We start from the raw sequence: 21375 nt of genomic DNA on the forward strand, positions 1-21375 counted from the left end.
AAAATCCCACTTCATCCCCTCATTCTTAATCCAACTAAAAGAGAGAGGCCTCATTGAGAGGGGAAAAAAATGAGATCTCACAGCTAAAAAAACAAATACCCCAAAAACACCACTTTAACTCTACTTCTCTAGTCTGGAAACTTATTTTCCTTTAACAAAAGAAAAACACCAAAACAATGAATAATAATGGACATGTTTGGCAAGCTCCATTCTGACCCTCCTTGAGACTGTACAGGATGTTTATAAACTCCTTGTGCAACTCTGACAGAAGTCCGAAATGGCAACCTGCACTAAAATAAAAGTATTTATGGGATTCCTTCCTATAATTTTTCAGAGAACAGCAAAAAGCAAATAATAAGTGATGCCCTGAGCATATCTACTTTATAATCTGATTAACAATACTTACCTACTTTGGCTACATCAAATAATGGTTACCTGCTTCACATATGAAAGTTCATATAAATGATGCCTAACTTGCTTAATACCGTTTCGCATGGAGAGTATCTACCTTCATCTTCTAGATCTAAGCAGCACCTCATTCTAAGACCTATACTTTATAAGAACACTGATTCCAAAATGTACTTTAATTTCAACCAATGTGAACTGTTGCTATTTTTAATTTTATACAGAATGCTGTATTTGTTCAGATATTAAAACTAACAGAGAATGCTGGCACCAAACCCAGCTTCACTAGATTCCCATGCCTTTTTCTTGGGTCACTGTTATTTCACTGTTAACTGGTGATATTTAGATAGTATAGCTCTGCAGTGGGTGCAGGGGCCTTTTAAATTTAATTCATAGAGGAAAATTCAAATGTCAACATTAAATCTCTTACTTTGTGATCGTTAAAGATGCCTTACCGATACAAACATCTTATTACTGCAAATCAATTTATCTTGCCAGGTTCTCTATTAAAATGCTTAGGTAGCAGTTGGTATCTCTTAACTGCCCAAACTTATTGTTTTAGAGCATAACCGTGTCATATTTAGCTTGACCTTGAACTATGCTCAATCCATCAACACTGCATCAGAAAAAGAATCAAGACTTGGCATACAGCTCACCCCAAGGCCCTATATGAACCACTGCAGATACCGGCAAAACTGAAGAAGTTTGTAGTTGCTATTACTCACTTGTCATGGTCTTCTTGTATACGCTACTGCAGCTGAATCTGCCAATCGACAAGCCTAACTAACTGGACCATGTCCTTGAGGACTGCTGCAGGCTAACTCTGCAGCCAGAGAGCATAGCTACTGTTTCTAAGTAACATTGTTCCGTTCCAGGCTGCCCGAAGGTTTGTAGAATTGAAAACAAACCCATACATCATTATAAGGATAGTTATTCACAAAGACAATCATCGTATTTTTCTTTATTATATACACACATATTAGCGATCATCCCATTTCAGTCATGCAATGAATCCTGGTGAATACAGGCATCCCGCATCTTACACGCATTTAACTTGCGCAAATTCAACTATACGCGGGTGGGGAGGGGGAGGGAGAGATGGGCTTGAGTCTGCACACGGCGCTGCTGCTTATCTGGAGGCCCGGCCCCCACCACGCTGCCAGCGGTGACTGCCTCTGCCTCCAAAACCTCCTGCCGCTGCCATGGAGCTGTGCCCGGAGCTGTGTGGCTGGCCGCGGTGCTGGCTAGGTGGCACGCAGCCATCCCCACCACCACACCGTGCTGCACCACTGCCGCCGGCCACACAGCTCGAAGTGCGGCTCCAGGAGGTTTTGGAGGCAGATGCAGTCACTGCTGGCACAATAATATGCAATTTCACTATACGCGATTTTCGCCTTTACGTGCTGCCTTTAGAACGTAACCCCCGCGTAAGATACAGGATGCCTGTACTTCAAGGACTCTCCTTTTCTTCCATTATGAACAAAGTACTATTCTGGAGTTCCCCAATCACAGTTAGTGAAAGAATGAAGGAGGGCTTTATTTTTTTTTAATCTAGATCTAAAACATAGCTCTAGCTCTTAGGCATAGCCTCTGTTACATTTCACAATTATACAGATGGCAGGACAATGAAAACAATGGTTCAAAAAGTAGTCTGGTATATATCTTGATTATATTTGATTTAACTTGATTATATTTTGAGCAAAAAAACTGTCTCAGCAGGAAATTTTAACTAATTTATGTGAAAAATAAGGAGACCTTATTCTTGCTTCGATAAGAATGCCACTTTAAATTTAGCTTCTTGTAAGCATTGATAATTACATCGTAAAACAGAAGAACAGAATCACGTAACATGGCATTTTATCTTATCACTTAAAATAAATCATCTAAGTCCAGCTTTCTCAGAACACACTACTACAACGGAGTTGTACACTGTGCACGGAGAACAAAGACTCAGCCAGACTATAAATCTACATGGAGCAATATAAATGTATTTATTCATACTACATGGCCAAAACCAAACCAGTATCCTGCAATTCCCAGGTGTGTTTCTGTTGTTTGTTTGTTTTTTAAGATGGTATCCTAAAAGCAGGGACAGCCATAGACCCTATATGGAACAGAGGGCATTGTCTTGGGAAGGACACTGGGGGGTTGGGGAGTGAGAGGAAGTTTCTTATACCAAAATGTGAATGGGAGTTGGGATTTGCCTGAGGGTTTGTTCTTAAGAATGATAGGCAGGGAAGCAGGGGTTGGCAAGATATAGAGTTTCCTTGTGGTTAGGTATCATTTAGGGAATCAATTGATGTTTCATTTATTGCATGCTACTCTGGGCCTTCACAAACCAAATGGGATATAAATCTAAATCTTCGGTGATCAACCTTTCTGGTCCCACGGGCCAGGTAAGTGGCACAAGGCCAGTCCATGGCCCAGACCCTGCAAGCAGGGTCCATCCATAGGCCTGATCCAGTGTCACATGCTCTGCACGCTGGAGGTCAAGCACCACTGATACAGATTTCTTCACTTTCTATTTAAATGTTTTACTTTTTTTACTACATTTAAACAGTTCTAGAACCACAAACCTCAGTAGTAGTTTATCATTTACCTTAAAAAATTATCTTTTGACAATTTAAGATAGCAGGCCAATTTTAAATGCTAACTCAGCAAAAAAGTGGTAACCCGAGGTCTTAATACACAGAAAAATTTACTTCCATAAAGGTTAAATAAAAAAGGGAAAAATTAAATATCAAGAAAAGTTCTAACTTAATCATGTAATATAATCATAATATAGAACGTGCAGAGTCTGAATTTAAACATATTTTCAAATCATTTATTTATCGTCTCAAATGTGTACTGGCAACACAAGTGTGTACCTTTAGTCTGTATCTTTTGTTTCTCAATAAAAATGGGATAGCAAACCACATTTTACTCAATGAGTGGTAATCCACATTCCCTGCTTATTACAGCATCCCCTTCTGAGACTTCCTACCATAGTTTCCTGTAGTACTCGTTTTGGGCAAAGAATAAAAGACACCATTTGAAAACCACCTAGCACAACATAAATTCATATACATAAAAATTATTTAGAACTTTCCCTAGGATCTGAAAGTCAACTTCTCTTTAAAATTGCATCATGGTGCAGAAAAACAAGTTCTCTTTCATGAGTTTAATACCCCAACTAACTTTTTTTTTTTTTTTTTTTTTTTTTTTTTTTACTATTGAGGAAGGATGATGCAAATATAGTGATAATTCAGATATAAATTGCTTAAACTGAGAAAGATAGCTGGTAAAGCAAGGGTGGGCAAAATGTGGCCCAGGGGCCGGATATGGCCCGCCAGGCCATTCTATCCAGCCCGTGGGGCCCCTAAAAAATTTAGAAAATTAATATTTATCTACCCTGGGCTGCCTGTCGCAGCCCTTGATGGCTTGCCAAAACCCAGTAGGTGGCCCTCTGACCAAAATATTTGTCTGCCCCTGTGGTAAAGAGTATTCAGTTTTATTTTAGAAGTTTTTGAAGTTGAAAACCCAGAAAATTAAGTTATACTTGCCATCATCATCGTCATCTTTTTCCTTCTCTTCTAGTGTTTGTTTATCCAACTGTTTTGCTACATCATCAAGTGCACCCTCCGTTTCTTTCTCCGTTTCTTGTCCTGCATTCAAGATAAAAGGGTGGTTTAGCACAACAGAATGACTCTAAATTATATAAAACCCCAACATCATTATCTCAATATTTTTACCCACGCAGGTATCAGAGCAGCTGCCCCCCTTTTTAAAAAGTGAACACACATATAAACATGACTAGAATTCTATGGTGACGGGAGCTATGATAAAAACCTGAATATGAAGATAAAACTACCCGAGAATTTGCACATCATTTTTAATATTTTCTGCCCATGTCTCTCTCCATTGTCCCTAGCACTAGCCTGGCTCCAATGAGATAATATGGGTGTGCTACAAAGACAACTGAGAGGTAGTTAGCTGCATTAGTCTGAAGTCAAGTAGAAGGCAGGGGAGACTTGCACCTTACAAACCAGCTCTCAACCTCAGACTCAAGGCACCCTTAGGAAAGCACCTTTATTTTCACTCATTTTTTGGCAACAGAAAAGAAACAGGCCAATCTTTGTGTTGCAAAAAAACTCAGAAAGACCACAACACACCAGACCATTTTTAAAAATGGGTGGTTCATTTAAAATCTCTGGGTTTCTCCTGCAAATCATGTGTGCACACCAAAGAGTATTAACGCTGCACGGCACCCCTGAAAGGCCCTCCAGGCACTCCAGGGTGGCGCAGCAACCTGGCTGTGAATCCTTGTTGTAGAGTAGAGAAAGTAGACACCCCGCTCCCCTGCACAGAGTAACCAAAGCAAACAGCCCCCGACCCCATAGGGCCTACCCGAGGAAGACGCCCCTCCCCCCACCACTGCCTAACCAAAGTAGACGCACACCTGCCCTCCACCGCACAGACTAACCGGAGTAGACAACCCCCCTCCCTACAGCCTAACCACGGTAGACACGCACCACACCCCCGTCCCCAACAGCCTAAGCGGCCCGCAGCACGGTTTGCCCAGACGTGCCCCAGGCCTCTCTCCCCGACCTACGTGGAAGAGGAGCAGGGATCCCTCCCGTGGGCTCCAAGACCGGGGCGGCGCGCCCCTCACTGCCGGCCGCCCAGTGCCGGGCTCCCCCCGACCTCACTCGCCCGCCCCCAACACGGGACGACCCCGGCCCTGGCCCTACCCGCGGGGCCGCCTTTCCCCTTCTTCTTCTTCTTTCGCTTCTTCCTGGCGCCCTCCTCGCCGCCGGGCCCCGCCGCGCCCTCCCGCTCCTCGGCGTCGGCCGGCAGCGGCAACAGCTCCCCGTTCAGCTGCTTCTCTGCCTCCTCCGCGCAGCCGCCCGGCTCCGCGCCCGCCATGTTGTGGCCGAGGCCCCTGCAGCGTCCCACCACCGAGACGGAGAAACAGAGCGGCGCCGCCTACTCTCCCGCCGCCGGCGCGGAGCTCGATGGTGAGCGCGGGGTATACTGGGAAGGCTGGAGGACTCCGCTCCGCCGCCGCGGGGGGGGGGGGCGACTCTGCCGCGCACGTGCAACGCGCCCTAGTGACGCCGCACCCCTCCAACCCCCGCCTTCAAATGTGGTAGCGTCCTTTCTCAGCAGGCATCGCGCTTGGACGCGACCACTCCTCCTGCCCCGGGGGGGGGGAATGTGTGGAGCCCTGGTACGTTGATTCCCCCACCACCACATATACACACACGCTGCCAGTCCTGCCTGGAGGGGGGCGATTACTGAGTGTGAAATGAGTCCAGAGGCTTCAAGTTCAGAGCCCTGCCCTGCCCCAACCCTCTTGGCTGCTTAGGACCAAATGTGCCTGTGCCTCAGCTTTCCCACCTGTAAAATGGGAGTAGCTGCACTTTCCTGCTGCACGGGGAAGCTGGGAGGATGAATGGATCGGGACTAGGAGGGGGGTCCTGGTTCTCTACTAGAGACAGGTGGTCACAGAGGTACTGAAGGTAGATCAAGAAATAAGAACAGTTGTGTAAACCCAGGGCCTGGCCTCCCTCCTTTAACTCTGCTGCTATGCAGCTGGATTTCAGCAGTGCCTCTTCCCCCTACCACTATTGAAGATACAAAATACAAAAGTATCCCTGCCCTCTGCAAGTCTGTTCCCAGCCTCTGACCAAGTAGGTTGTCCCCTGCAACACCTAGGGTGGCCATCATAGGGGCCAGTTTGGTTGTCCTCTTAATACAAAACCCAACACCTTTTTCAAACAGAGGATATAAAGGCATTGGGGTTTGTGTCAATAAAGGGCAGAGCAGCACAAAACTGGGATGTCCCCTCTGATGGCCAGCCTAGCAGCACCTTATGCCTCTCTGAAGGAGTTAGTCCAGGCTTGTCCAACATATGGCCCACGGGCCACCTTGCAGCCCTCCAAGCTGTTTTCTGAGACCCGAGGTGCTGCGACAGGAAATGAAAGTAAACACTGTACTTTCGTTTTGGGGGGGTGATGTGATACCGCTTCCTGTGAGGTCTTTGAATATGGCTCACCAGCCCACTGGGTGATAAAAAGTTTACTATCTGGCCCCACATTCAAAAAGGTTGGACACCCCTGAGTTAGTCTCTAAGCTGCCGCTCTCTCCTCCCAGCAGTTGGCTCTCAGTTACTCAAACTGTTTGGGATGTGGTGGGCATGCTCAGCTCAGTGGGCTTTGGAGCTAGCTGAACCAGGAGCCAAGCTGGCACATCACGGCCATGGAAGGCTCCAGAAACATGGGGTGGGAGCCAGCAGCAGTGAGGCAGCTGTCCCTTCACCCACACAAATCTTTTGGAGGGAGACAGTAGGTACCAAGAAAACAGAGGCGTAGCTGTGCAGCTCTGCGCCTGGCACAGCTGCGCAATGCCTGGGGTAGTGCTGATCACAGCAGCTGCCACTGCCATTGTGGCTATTTTTGTGCCTCCCACCCCAGGCAAAGGTGGCACCTGGGGCTGCTGCCTTGGTCACTCCCTCTCAGTTACGCTATGTCAGAAAAAATACAGAACTCGCATGTTTCTCCTTAACAGTGACAATTGCTGAGAATGGTTTATACGAACTTACACATTTTATCACTTCCAAACATGGAACAAACTAATTAAGCTTCACAGATCATATTTACAGACAGAAAACTGAGGAAGAAAAATTCAGTAATTTCCCAATGCCATATGGGACTCTAACAGACGTGCAGCTCCCCGCTGTAACTCATGGTGCTTCACAGAAAGCGCCATGAGGTACAGCAATTCCCCCCTCCCCCACAACCCAACGGATGTTGGGCAGGGAGGGAGGATTGAGCTCCACTTTGAAGCCAACCCAGCAGAGAGGACGCAAGTCTGCAGCCTCTCTTCCCTAGCTGCCCTCCCCTCTTTCCTCCCTTCCCCCGCAACAACTCCGGTGCTGTCTTCAGTATGGGTGCAGGGAGAAGGCAGGGGAGGCAGCTCCAGTCCTGGGGTTTGCCCAGCCTGGGCTGGAGGGAGTGGGGGTTGATTGGAGCCCCCACCTCAGCAAGCATAAGCTGGGCAAACCCAAGACCAGAGCTCCCTCCCTTGCCTTCTTCCCCATCCCATCCTGAAGACAGCACAGTGGGGAGGGACAAACAGAAATTAATGAAGGTACTTCACTTTGGAGTGCCTTCATCTGAACCCTCATTAAATGAGGATTAATTTGTGACATATTAGGGCACTTTTAAAGCACTCTGCAGCTGTGCACTTCTGTCAATGCATGTCAGTGCATGGCTCCAGAGTGCTTTCAGGGGGCTGATCGCACATCAAATACCACTTCTGTCAGCACCCATGGAGTAATTTACACATAGTTGAAATGAGAGTATATGAGCTCCTGATGCCTAGTCATCCAGTATAGAGGAATCACTAAGCTATCTTTCTCACAAATAGATACAGCACAATGCCCAGTGAGAGTAATCCACATACAAGACTCCTTCCTACAGTATATATACTTAAGGTTCCATAAAAACAAGCGAGATCACCTGTACAGCCATTTCTAGGAACATAGGACACAAAGGATGTGGCCATCAAATCCAGTCCTCTGCATTTGCAGGCAACTGTTTATCCAAAGATTCTCCAAAACTGCCCCCTCTACAGATACAAGGTACCAAACTAAAAACATGGAGAACATCTTACACCATGCCACAGGTAATAAGTAGAGGTGCACCGATACATTGGTCTGATATCAAATCGGTACTGATATAAAGAAAATTGTGTAGATCAGATATCGGCCCGATGGGGCTGACAATTTGGCCAATAAATGCCAGTGCTGTGCACAGCCACAGCACGGAGCAGACCCGGCAGCGTGGAAAGCTGCCTCCAGCTGGTAAGTTGGAAGGGGAGGAGGGAGGAAAAGGTGTGAGGGGGACAGATCACCTCCCCCTGTGGTGAGGGAGGGGGCAGGGGCAGGGGCAAGCACTGTGGGATGCCACTAGGGGAGTCATACTAACGTAGTGAATATGGCACATCTGACTGAGTAGATACACCTGCAATTATTTTAAACACACATTTTCCATTTTAATGGTATTTTATGGTCCATTCTTCTGATCAGGATCACTGGTCTGTGGCTGATCAGGGGCAAGCACTGGGGGGGGGCATGGGACGGAGGCGCAACTCATGACGTGGGGGCAGCTCCCAACACTGCTTGCACCCTCAGAGGGCGGGGGCAGCAGGGCATGTGCCTCCCAGATCTGCACAGCATGGGGTGGGCTGCAGCTGTGGGGCGGCAGGTGGCGGCATGGGGCTGGAAGCAGAGCTGCAGTGAAATATGGGGTGCCTGCAGCCTCCTCCCAGCACCGCCAGAGCCCACTCTGAGCCCAGCCCCCAGCAAGAAAATCCCCGCCCAGCCCTGGCTGAAGCCCACCCTGCAACTGCAGCCTGCCCCACGCCATGCAGATCTGGGGGCATGCCCCCCTGCCCTTCCTGGGTGCAAGCAGTGGCAGGAGCTGCCCCCACCTCACAAGTCGTGCCTCCATCCCACGCCCCTCCCGCCCCAGCTGGGTAGCACTTGCCCCTTCCCCTGCCCCTCCCTCACCATGAGGGGCATTGATCTGTCCCACCCACCCCCACGCCATTCCCTTTCCCTCCCACCTCCCCTACCACCACACCAGACTTACCGCCCGATGGCATCTGTATCGGATATCAGATCAGTACCAGCCAATATGCCTCTTTAGATATCGGCTATTGGTATCAGCCCCCAAAATCTCTATCAGTGTATCCCTAGTAAAAAGCATAGGAGATGAGGGCACTGCCAGTCTTTGGTTAATATATGCTGAGATGATCTTTCACTACTATATTAAATCAACTTTTTCCTTACTATCACTTTATTAGGCTGGGTCTTCACATTGTTTTAGTACCAGAATAACTATGCCATTTAGGAATATTCATTTTTCCAATATAGTTATATTATCAAAGTCCCTTATGTGAATGTATTTTTATGCTATAAATGCACCTTATAGCAGCACAGTTTACATTTTTCCACTGGGAATACACTGTTCTACTATCTGCATATTTATATTTGCATCAGAACTAGGGGAGTTATACTGACATAGTGAATATGGCACATCTGATTGAATAGATACACCTGCAATTATTTTAAACACACATTTTCCATTCTAATGGTATTTTTGGTCCATTCTTCTGATCAGGATCACTGGTCTGTGGCTGATCCAGATAGGCCACAAAGGATCAGCTTTTCTTCTTACTATTGGGTTCTTTCAATCCTGCCCAAGCCACTATTTCTCATTTATCATACCCCTTGGGTGCATCCACATGATATGTTTACTGTGCAGTAGACTAATTAGCTCAGCAGTAAATGTTGTGCATCTACACGTGCACCCCTATTCGGCTGGAGTAGACTAATTAAGTCTACAGCAGGATAGTACTTGTATTTACATGTATTGTATTTACTTGTATTGTAAATACAAATAGTATCCTGCTGCGGAGTTTTTTACTGCTGCCCCAGCTAGCTGGGGCATGAGGGTACTTCAGTGCCGGCGGCTGCCTGCTGGCTACCCTCGTGTCCCAGTGAGCTCCTCTTCAGCACATTGAGCTGGGGGAAGCAGCCCCAGCCCGGCAGGCTGATCCTCAGGGTCCCCTGCCAGCTGAGGCTGTTCCCCCCAGCTCAATGTCTTGTGGTTCTGGCTGCACATTCAAACAGCTTGCCCGGGAGCAATAAACTCCCTGGAATTTATTGCTTCGTATTAATTGCACATGTAGACATGCCCCTTATGTACTGTATACTGTAACCTTCTCTGTGGCTCCACGCCAGCGCTCCAAAAATCTGCAAGAGAGAAAGTTATAAGTTAATTTACAGAAGTAACAATAAACAGATAAAAGTTAGCAGAAATGAAAGACAGTAAAATACCTTAAAACTGGAACAATACCTTAGTATCGACTAACAACAGGATAACATGAATAATAACAGAGTAGAAATGGGAATCACATGTTAAAATTTTGCAAGAAATGGAGTTGGTTAATAAAGTGGTAAAGTATAGCAAATATGGATAGAAAACTTTGTGTCCCGCTGCTTTTCAGACAAATCCCACAATTTCAGTGAGAATTCGCTGTATCTTATAGGGTGCACTCATAAATTAAAGGTTTGGGCCCTTCTTCTGTTCATGTTTGTTTCCTCCTAACTAGTATTTAGGATTCATTAATGATGTAACTCAGTGTTTTCGGATATGATATGATATGATATGATATGATATGATATATGAACCTTGGGGGTTTTTAAGACCCAGCTAGACAAAGCTTTCGGTGGGATGATCTAGTTGAGGGTGGTCCTGCTTTGAGCAGGGGGTTGGACTAGATGACCTCCTGAGGTCCCTGCCAACAATACTTTTCTATGATTCTATGATATGAGACATGTAATAAGATAGCATTATATTGCTATTAAGGCCAGTGCAGTCTTGTGGAGATAAATAAAAACAGTTTTTGGATTGGGAAGACTGAATCTTTTTCTCAGCGAGTGCCTTTTTTCCCCCTAAACAGCTTTGCGGAGAGAAGCATACAGTGGCTGGAACAGTTAAGAAAAGGAATTATAGTTGAATGCAGTCCAAGGCATGTGGTAGCTAAGCAACAGAACTTTAAACTCTGTATTGAAAGGCAGCACGCAGACACACCTCCTTTTCCATTTTTCTAAGGAGGCAGTTTACATTTGCATTACTTTGCTAGTGAAAGACGTTCCCATCTGCAGGGAAAAGCTTCTTGCAGGGTATGTTATGTTTTTATATATATACACACACACACACACATATATATATGCTAAGAAATGGCCTTTCAAATTAGGTGGATTCCTAATGAAGCCATTATTTATTTACTGGAAGAGACAGTCTGAAGTGGAATATGAATATGTGGTAGCTATACTAATTTATCATATGCATTCCTGTTGCTAATTTCATTCAATTATGTTTTCATGATATTTTAGTACTTTTCTCCCAAACCCAGGGTCCAGGCCTGTAGCACCTTACATGTTGAAGCCCCTGGAGCTAATGGGACTACTTACATGAATAAAGGCTTTAACATCACCCTCCAACAATAGGAAGTAGGCAAAAAAACCCATATTTACTTTTGAACAGAAAGTATATTTTTTGTGCTCATATTGATAAAAAGAGAGAGAGAGGCTCTTTCCACCCATTTTCTAAGGGGGTAAAGGAGGAAAACTGCTACCAGCTTTTTTAACTAAAACAGTCATTAAGTCTGGGAGCTATATGTGTTGGTAAAGCTAGTTTAGCCGGTAGCAAGATCAAAATAAATAGCTTTTTCAATTTTGAAAAGTTCCTTTTCAAAACTTTTAGTTAAAACATACACAAAATATGTATCAGCTATCAAAGCTCAAAGTGACCAGCCAGCACAGTCACATTTAATGCTGGCAGCCTATTCTCCTAAATCATGACCACTGGCACTCTCCTTTTTCACTAAGACTGTGAGTCTTAGTTTTAAATTTTGTATCTTGGGTCAGTTTGCATTACAACCTTAATATTATTTTGATGACAGATTTTCAAAGGGCACAGTGAATGTACATGTAAAACTGCCCATTCACCTGCCCTACTGCAAAACCATGCCTGTTTTTCAGATATTAAACTAAAATAGTTTCTTTTATCAGAAGTTATCATGGATAATATGCCACAAAAAAAGTTCTGGAGCTAGTTGGGAGTAACATGAACAGGAACATATAACTAATTTGTATTCTGAATTTTTTAAAGTTTCATATGATTTAAATAGCTAAATCATTAAAAAATAATTATGTTTTTATCTTATTCCTAAGGTGATGACTTCATTATATGGAGAAGGTTTTCGGGGTCTCACAATTAGATAAATAATTTAACTGTAATTATACAAGGGTAAGGGGTACAAGTACTACAACTTTAAGTCCCACTTCCTGTTGGTAAAACTGCGTTCTTGTGAGATTGTTTACCAGTTCCTCGCTCTAAGGACCAATGGAAACAATGCCATCAGCTGCAATCCTGGAGCCAGGACCCATATATTTTTTTGACCAGGTATATGTCTTATCAACTTTTACAAATATTATTCTTTCTCACTTTTTCCCCTGCAGAGACTTTATATGTTTAATCAAAAAATATTTGTTGTTGTTTTAGCTGAAAACTAGAAAAAAAGAACGGAGCAAGAAAATACCAGCAGAACGGCCCACTGACTTCAGTTCATTCCACACACATTTGCAGTGGGTAGGCTTAATTCCCAGGTAATTATGTTTGTGTTGCTCCATTGATGATGGGTGTGGGTCAGTTTCTACCAATTAGTTCTTGAGGGGAACATTTAAAAAAACAAACAAACACACAACTCAGAATGAATTTTGTAATACTTATTTGTGCCTTTGAAAACACCCCTGTAAGTGTATTGCTATAGAGTTATCTTATTTACTCATATAATACACACACCCTCCTAAAATCAGCCCTCCAAAATTGAGGTGCATGTCTTAAACTGGGAAGCTGATTTTTCTTTGCTTGTATAGAAACAAACAGATTCTGTGCTCTAATTACTGCTACTTGTCTCTCACCCAGCAAGCAGAAGAGGCAGAGTCCTGTGTTAACCCTCTCATAGCTATTGGCTGGGCACTGTGTCTTGTAGCTGAAGGCACAACTTGGCTAGTTCAGGGCAAATGAGCTGCTGCCTGCAGTGTGTAGTGTCTTGATGAGGCTTGTGAAGTGGAAACAACATTTATTATTTACAAGCACTTATATAAAGAACTATTTACAGGAAAGCATGGGCGACTGGTGCCACCTTAGTTGGGGGGCACATGCCCCCCCCCGTGACTAGTCAGCAACCAGGGGGAGTCCTCCACAACCAATCTCACTGACCAGGGGGGTGTCCCCCTCAGCAAAACTTACCGACAGGTGAGCGGCCATGCTGCTCCCGGAAGTGGCCTACATCCAGCACTCTCACTCCCTGGCTGGCACTCACAGGCAGGGCACCAGCACTCCCGCCTGCCCATCGCCTAAGCCGGGAGCACGGCCGGTCAGGGGGTACACCAGTGCTCTCAGGGAGTGCACATGCACCCCTTGCACCCCCTACATGTTGCCACTGCAGGAAAGTAGTAACAGTCTTGCTATTGCCCTTGTGATGGTCTGTGGCCTACCCTTGTTGCTATCCTGCGACACCTGGAAGTTCCTGCTACCTCACCCAGACTGTCTCCTGAGATGTCACACTTCCTGGACATACTGTGTTTCCAAAAAGACTTACTCTGTGTCACACAGTAAGCCATGACTCTGGAAAAATCTTTTTTTTTTTCTACATTTTGCCTTCCAAAAACTAGGTGCATATCTTATTTGTGCAGCATATGATATGCTAGAAAATATGGCATTGTTTTCAATCTAAAGATGTGATCTGAGTAAACAGTAATATTCTATGATAATCAGGCTATTTCTGTCAGCTTCTCAAAGAAAAAAAAGTAGAAAGAAAATCAATTTGCACTTGAAATACTGGTATATAATGGTTACAATTTAGCTCCATGAGTAGAGGAAATGTTATTTATCCAGATAAAAAGATCATATGATCACTGCAAGCTCTTCAGGGCACAGACTGTTTCCTATGGTGTGTTCCCAATCTTGGTTGGGTTTTTTAGGTACAAAATAAAATAAAAAATACTTGGAAAGATGCAAGGTACTATGCTAAACAGCTTGCAATAACATGGCGGGGTTAAAAGACTGGAAGCAAGGGACTCCTGAATTCTAATAACTGTTTCTGTAATTAATTTTCTGCTTATCTTTGGACAAGTTCTGTAATTTCTCTGTGTCATGATTTCCCAGTCTGTGAAACTGTAGCAGTGTTGTTCAGCTTAGTGACGTAGTGCTAGGACCTGTGATTGGATGTGAGCAAGTGATATCTAACCGTGCTGAGAAACTTCAATGAGCTGAATGGGGAGTCACCATGAAGCTCTGATTACAGGAACTAAACTCACTGTGTGCACATTTTTTTTTTTTGTAAATGAAAACCACTGTATACAGCACGTGCTAAACATAAATACATTTTTAAGGATTATTGAGATATGTTGAGATTTGAGATGTGAAGGACCCAAAAAAACCCAGAAAAATTTGGGGGGGGGGGGGGGGGGGGGGGAAGATACGTTTTTTTGAGGGCTTTTTTGTTTTTTTACAAAGAAAATTGGAAAAATTGAAAAGTTTTGGAAAATTAAAAAAACTCTTATGAAATATTTTCTTTTAGAATGATGAATAAAATGTTTAAGACAAGGTGTTTATATGTTGCTACCCTTTACTCCCCAAAAATGTTTTCTAATAACTATGTAATAGGAGGACTTTTATGTAAGACTATCTACAGTATCAGAGTATTACAGTTCCTGTACACTGAGGACAAGCAGTACAGTACAACTCTCAAATGCAAGAGCAAGATGCATTTCTGCCCCCAGAGGGCACTGCTATTTTCACAAGAAGGTTTCAGTGTCTTCGTTGCTGGTGGACTTCCTCTATTGTTGACTTTTGATCTAGAGGTTGGTGCATCTGCTCCTATCCTCCTGACTAGGCCTCAAAGGACTGGGAATGGACACTGGCAGCAGCATCCATTTGTTCCTGTAGAGACTAGAAACAAGGAGCTTATTGCCCTGCTTACTCAAAAGCCTCAGGAGAGGAGACAGAGCAAGTCCTAAGGTTTTGGAGTTGGAAGGAACCTGCCTCCTCCTGGCCCTGTGACCTTGAGATCCACAGAAGTACAAAAGCAACCCAAAGGAGCTGAAAAAAAGTATATTTCTTTATTAAAAGGTAAGAGTTTAAATTTCTCTGAATTCAGTATATTAAACTATATTTTAGCTGCATTAGTATATTTTTATAACCTATGTAATTCATAATTGAATTCCTACTAATCTGATGTTTTGTGACAAATCACCCAACCTTAGCAGTGAGGTGAGGCTTGCAGGACAGGGAAGTTGTTCACAATTAACTCTAAGGAGGCCTCTCCTCCATCCATTACTAAATTTGTACATGCTGTACTTTCGTGTTCATATATGCAAGCTAGCCACTAAATTACATTTTTCTTTTTTCTCCCTCAGCAAAATGGTGTGACCAACTTCTAGTATATGGAAGCTGTCCCCAGGACACCGGTTTAGAAGAGGGGGATGCCGGGGCTATGGGGGAACCCCAGGCCAAAATGGAAGGGAAGAAAGGAAAGGAAAGGGAAAGGAAAAAAGCCCCTACTTAACATTTGCAGGGGCCGGAAGGAGTAGGGGAGCGCGCACTGGAAAACCGCCCGTGCGATTCATTAGCCGCTCCCATATTCAGTTGGGGCCAGGTGACGTCAGCAACGGACACCACCTGGTGGAAATAAAGAGAAACCCTGAGGGCACAGAGGGCAGACAGGCTATCAGAGAGCCCGCACCCGTGGTAGCTGACTGCCCAGGACGGCGAAAGCAGCTGCAGCTGCAGCGACGGCAGTGAAGCCGGCGAGGGAGCTGGCAGCGGCAGAGAAGCCAGCAAAGGAGCCAGCAGTAGAGCCAGCAGAGGAGCCGGCAAAGGAGCTGGCGAGAGAGCCAGCAGAGGAGCCGACAGAGAAGCTGGTGAAGAAACCGCCGAAGGAGCCAGCCAGAAAGCCGGCAGCGAAGCTGGCAGTGAGGACAGCAGAGGAAGAAGCTACGGGGAAGCTGGGAGCTGAGCAGCACCAGGGAAGCACAGGGCCCCACGGGCTGAGTTGCTCTGCTTTCCTTCTAGACCCCTTCTGGCCTGACGGTTGCACCCCTCAGGCGATTACGTTGGTGGGTATTTCACATGGTGTCACAGAGGGTGTTAGAATAGGGGTGAGGGCAGTGGAAATTAAGAGCCTTTTAGCCTCGTGCCAGAACCCGGCCCAGGACACCAGGTCCCGCTGCCGGCGAACAACAGGAAGTCCGGGTGAAGAAACAAGTAGGGGCCAGTGGTAAAGCAAGCCTTGAAGACCCGCAGCTGAAGGTGGCGTTAGGCCGGGGCATAGGGGAGGTCAGAACCCTGTGAGTGCCCGCCGAGAGGCATGATGACCCTGGAGGCTCCCTCGAAGGAGACCCCCTCCACTGAGGATCCATCCAAAGTCGTGGCAGGCGAGTTAAGGGGGTCTCCTGACATCAGCTGAGGTACCCTCTGGGGCCCACCTGCAGGCCTGGGACAAACCAGATCAACTACCCGGGCAAAGGCTGCTCGGGAACGCCTAATAGAGCACAGGCAGGCACAGAAGCATTTCCACACTGCAAGTTATTCTGAGAAAAAAGTGTGATATGCAAATACTGTCAAATGAAATATGCATTTCCGAATGCTACTAGGATAACCAAACATGTCGTTGTATGCAAGAAGTGTCCTGCAAACATTAAAAAATCCTTCATGGTTGTACATGAAGATGAGGTAGATCATGATGATGAAAGTGACAGTTGTTTTTTCCAATGTTCTCGATCCAGAAGTCCTCCTACTGCTGCTGCTTCTTCTATAACATCAGCATCACAAAGGGTTGCCTAATCAACATCCTCAAGTAACCAAATATTGCAACTAACTGTATACAAAAGACTCAATAGCTATACTTAATAGCTTCATTTATAGACAAGATGACACCTGAAGATCAAGAAAAAAATTGACCAAGCTCTTGCAAGAGCAATATATTCTTCTGGGACACCATTGTCAATAACTGAAAATGCATACTGGCAGGAAGCTTTAACATTACTAAGACCATCATACCATTTGCCCAGCAGACATTCTTTGAGCAAGCCTCTTTTAGAGTCAGAATATGAACATGTAATGCAATCTGTGCAAGGAAAAATCAACAAAGCACTGTGTCTTGCAGTACTTGCAGATGGTTGGAGAAATGTGAGGGGAGAAGGAATCATAAACTTTGTGATAACAACACCTCAACCAGTTTTTTACAGAAACATTGAAACAGGAGAGAATAGGCATACTGCAGAGTATATCAGTAGTAAAATATCTGAAGTCCTACAGAAGATTGGGCATGGTAAAGTATTTGCTTTGCTGACTGACAATGCACGTAACATTAAAGCAGCATGAGAGATCATAATGGATAAATATCCACATATTACTGCAATAGGACATGCATCCCATGGGCTATCCTTGCTTCTTAATGCCATCATGAAGTTGGACACTGCAAAAAATCTATAGAAGAGCAAAAGAAGTTATAAAACATGTAAAAGCTAGTCATATTGTAGCTGCAGAAGAAGCAGGAAGAAAAGAATGCAAAGAATCAAATAGTGACACTCAAACTCTGTAGTAAAATTAGATGTGGTGGAGTGGTGGTCTCATATGAAAGTTTACCAAAAAAAAAAAAAAAAGCTCTTCAAGAAACAGTTATAATTGAGGGTTTTAAAGTACCCTAAAGATTAAGGACTGTACTTGCTGAGGATGTCTTCTAGGTTCAGCTGCAGAACTCCCTGAAGATTCTAAAGCCAATTTCTTCAGCAATCACTGCATCTGAATCAGACTTTGGTCAGACATTCCTTACCAAACAGCCCAGATAAAATCAACTGTTTTTGAGAATCTAAGTGTATCTCCTCTTATAAGTACAGAAGAAAGAAAAGTGAAAGACTTTATTAACAGACGGAAAGAATTTTGTTGCCAAGCAATTCATGCTGCTGCAAATTTCTTGGATCCAAGATTCAAAGGCAGAAATGTTACTGATGATAGCAGTGCTAGTGCATTTGACTGGATTACAAAACAAGCAACACACTTAGGACTTGATGTTGGAAAGGTACTTTCAAATGTTGTAGAATACAGAACATCTTCAGGTATTTGGTCCGGGAATGCAGCCTGGGACTCTGCCAAGCATATCCCTCCTGCAACATGGTTGCAAGGCCTCTGCACGACATAGCCTCTGACTCCTCTTGCTTCTTGCCAGCTTCAGATTCCTCCATCTTCTGCAGCATGTGAAAGAAACTGGTCTATGTTTGGAAATACTCACACCAAATCAAGAAATAAACTAACATGTGAAATAGTAGAGAAGCTTGTCTCAATCCCGGCAAAACTTCAGGTTTTAGAAATCCATGAAGATGATAAAAATTAAGAATAAGAAGAAGCACAAACTGCAGATAGTGATAGCTCAGAAAATGAGACTGATTAGACAAAGTTTCATGTAGCAAAATTTCAATTAGTCCTTTTTTTTCCCCCCTTTTTTCTCAGCTCTTTTTCTAAAAATGAGCGTGGAGGAGACTAAGTCCAGAATACATAACTTTCTTTGTTTTACTATAATGTTGATGGTTTATTGTATTTTCAGCTTTAATTTTTGCCTGCTTCTCATAAACTGGCAAAAAACTAAGAGATGATAGGTTCCTTAGAGTTTAGCATCTTGTAGCTCCATTTGTAACAAAAATTAAAAACATTTTAAAGTAAATTCAATTCGTAAATTTGTAATTGTCTGAATAAACTATACTTTTAAATTTAATACATATACCAAACATGATAATTTTATGAGCAAACCAAGTTATACATAACACATTTCATGTTCTTAAAGTAGCAAAATTAATTTAGAGCTGTAAAGGGTGCTAAGAAAATAAGTATTGCGTATATTTCAATTTTCCCCAAAATTTCCATTATTCTCCACCAAAAAAAAGGAAAAAAAAACACATTTTTTTCTCCATGGCTTCAAAAATTTCAGAAATTTTACATCTCTAGTTAAGATAAGAATTATTTTAAGTCATTCCTTACCAAAATGCCTGCAACATGCAGAAAAATTCAATAGCACCTTCATCATTGTGTTTGTATTATGATATACTAGCCAATTGCCCATCAAGAATGATGTGGGGAGGAGCGGGTGGGGATGGAGGTCTGGGCCCAACCCCCCTCCAGGCCTGCTCCCCCCCCCCCGGCTTCCCTCCTGATGCTTGGGGTCTTGGCCCATTTCCCCCTCCCCACCGCAGCAGTGAGGGGAGGGACAGAGTGGGCCCAGGCCCAATGTGGGGGAGGACTGGGCTCAAGGGTGGGGAAAAACCAGGCCGCTGCAGTGGGGGGGTTGGGGGGGAAGCAGCGGGCCCAGGCTGAAACCGGCAGTGGTAGGGGGACGGGAGAAGTGGGAGAGGGGACAATGTGGGGAGATGGGGGGGATGAGAGAGGAGTGGGACTGGACCTGATGTGGGGGAGGAGGCCCACTCCTCCCCTCCCCTCCCTCTGCCGCTGCCATATTGGGCCAGGCCCACTTCTCCCCCCCCCCATGTCAGGCCTGGTCCCCCCCACGGCAGTGGCGGTGGGGGAAGGTGAAGAGTGGGCTTGGGCCCAAGGCTGGAGAGAAGCTGGGCCGCTGCAGCGGGGGGGAACAGCGGGCCTGGGCTGACTCAGTGGTGGCAGAGGGGAGAGGAGGAATGGGCTCAGGGCCGTTGCGGGGGAGATGGAGATGGGGGAGGAGTGGAACCAGGCCGGAGAGGGGGAGGAGGCCTGCTCCTCCCCTCCTCCAGCCACTGCTGCCTCAGGCCAGGCCCGCTGCTCTCCCTCCCCACCACTGTGGTGGCCCGGCTTCTCCCCCAGCTCAGGCTTGGTCCTCCTCCCCACACCATCACTGGGTCAGCCCGAGCCCGCTGCTCCCCCCCACCACAGCAACCCAGCTTCTCCCCACCCTCAGGCCTGGTCCTCCCCCGCATCGGGCCCGAGCCCACTTCTCCTCTCCCCCCACCACTCTGGCGTGCCTGCTATTCTCCCCACTGCGACCACGTTGGGCCCTGCAGGCAGCCTCACCCCCCTGTTCTGTCTACTGTTGCCCCTGCCTCCAGGGAGCTGGCTTCACCCACCCAACCCCCCCCGCATCCCCTGCGTCCCTGCCATCATGGCGGTGCTCCACCACCACCAGCTCCTGTTCAAATGCTTGTTTGCACTCTGATTGGCTGTTTGTCAGCCAATCAGAGCACAAAAAAACCATTACAGACAGATGGACAGACAGACTTAGGCTTTTATAATATTAGAATGATCACCAAATACAAGCATTAGAATGCCTTTCTTGGGTGCGCTTGCTTGAGATCTCATAAATTAATAGAATCAGCTCTGTTACTTAACTGGGAGACCTCCAAGAAAACCAGAAGTAGCAGAGAGTGGTGTAGGTCAGGGGTGCTCAACCGCCAGCTCATGGGCCAAATGTGACCCATGGAGTCATAGCATCTGGCTCATGGGGCTCCCCAAGGTGTCAAGTTTGGTGGCATTGGAGCAGTGGCCATTAATACTGCCACCCATCCCCAATGCCAAATTCCCAAACTCTTTGGGGCCAGGCCATGCCCCCTTTCCCTTCATGCAGCTGGATTAGGTCTGAGCAGCTCCCTGACACCCCTCCCCCACCCCCTCAGCCCCACATGGCCAGATTGGGCTCTGCCTCATTGTCCCAAGCACTGGATCAGGTCCTCCAGCCAGATCCAGCCTGTGTACGGACTGAGCACCATCCATCTGGCCCAAGGGGGGAAAAGGTTGTTCACCACTGGTATAGGTGATTAAGTAAATGGCTCTTTCCCCTCAAAATAATTATTAAATGAAAGTACCACTGTTCATTTTAAACAGATGAAATCACTATCAATTTGCCATTGTTTAAGCAACTACATATAGCTACTTACTTCACATGGTGAGTTTTTGTAATGTCACATCTCCTGTTTAATTCAGCAGAAGGAAGTATCAGTACCATTGATCTTGTTTGAGTGAATACTTTGAAGAATTAGAATGAGCTTTTCTTCACATAAATATTTGTTTATATTTGGAAAACAAAATGGATATTTTTCTATGAGGAGATGAAAATGCCTTTCTTTGGGGAAAGTCAATAAATTGCACAAAGCCAACTAAAGAGAAATCTCAAATACATTATTTTTAAATGAGCCTTTCCAAGTCACCTCCTGCCTTAAATTGATTTATAAAAAACCCCTTTTGACTAATTCTTCATGAATCTCCAATGTGATTCTGCAAATATCTGAAGTGATCATTAACTGCATGGTAATCCATACAAATACAATAATAACGACAAATGTTTGTGCTTTTTTTTTGGTTACCTGTTACT

General features: G+C 45.2%; 2 protein-coding genes and 1 long non-coding RNA gene across 6 annotated transcripts in view; 1 reads left to right on the forward strand and 2 right to left on the reverse strand.

Annotated features, from left to right (window-relative positions):
- METAP2 (methionyl aminopeptidase 2) overlaps positions 1–5378 on the reverse strand; it is a 28225-nt gene extending 22847 nt beyond the window's left edge. The window contains exons 1-2 of the mRNA XM_006268143.4: positions 5136–5378; positions 3948–4049 (exon numbers count right to left, since the gene is read on the reverse strand). Coding sequence (XP_006268205.1) covers positions 3948–4049; positions 5136–5310 — 277 coding nt within the window. The 5' untranslated portion in view covers positions 5311–5378. The remainder of the gene's footprint in view (positions 1–3947; positions 4050–5135) is intronic.
- A 3647-nt stretch (positions 5379–9025) lies between these two features.
- Positions 9026–21375, reverse strand: part of LOC109283605 (uncharacterized) — a 34924-nt gene continuing 22574 nt past the window's right edge. For both annotated transcript variants that reach the window (XR_002090840.2, XR_002090838.2), the window contains exon 3: positions 9026–10207. This is a non-coding gene — a long non-coding RNA (uncharacterized LOC109283605). The remainder of the gene's footprint in view (positions 10208–21375) is intronic.
- LOC102568548 (uncharacterized) overlaps positions 10923–21375 on the forward strand; it is a 99352-nt gene continuing 88899 nt past the window's right edge. For all 3 annotated transcript variants that reach the window (XR_009461690.1, XR_009461691.1, XM_059726351.1), the window contains exons 1-3: positions 10923–11140; positions 12194–12425; positions 12525–12628. Coding sequence is in view for 1 of the 3 variants with exons in the window: in XM_059726351.1 (XP_059582334.1) it covers positions 12366–12425; positions 12525–12628 (164 nt within the window). In the remaining 2 variants the exon portion in view is untranslated. The remainder of the gene's footprint in view (positions 11141–12193; positions 12426–12524; positions 12629–21375) is intronic.

Source organism: Alligator mississippiensis, chromosome 4 (genome assembly GCF_030867095.1).
Source record: "Alligator mississippiensis isolate rAllMis1 chromosome 4, rAllMis1, whole genome shotgun sequence".
Taxonomy (NCBI): Eukaryota; Metazoa; Chordata; order Crocodylia; family Alligatoridae; genus Alligator; species Alligator mississippiensis.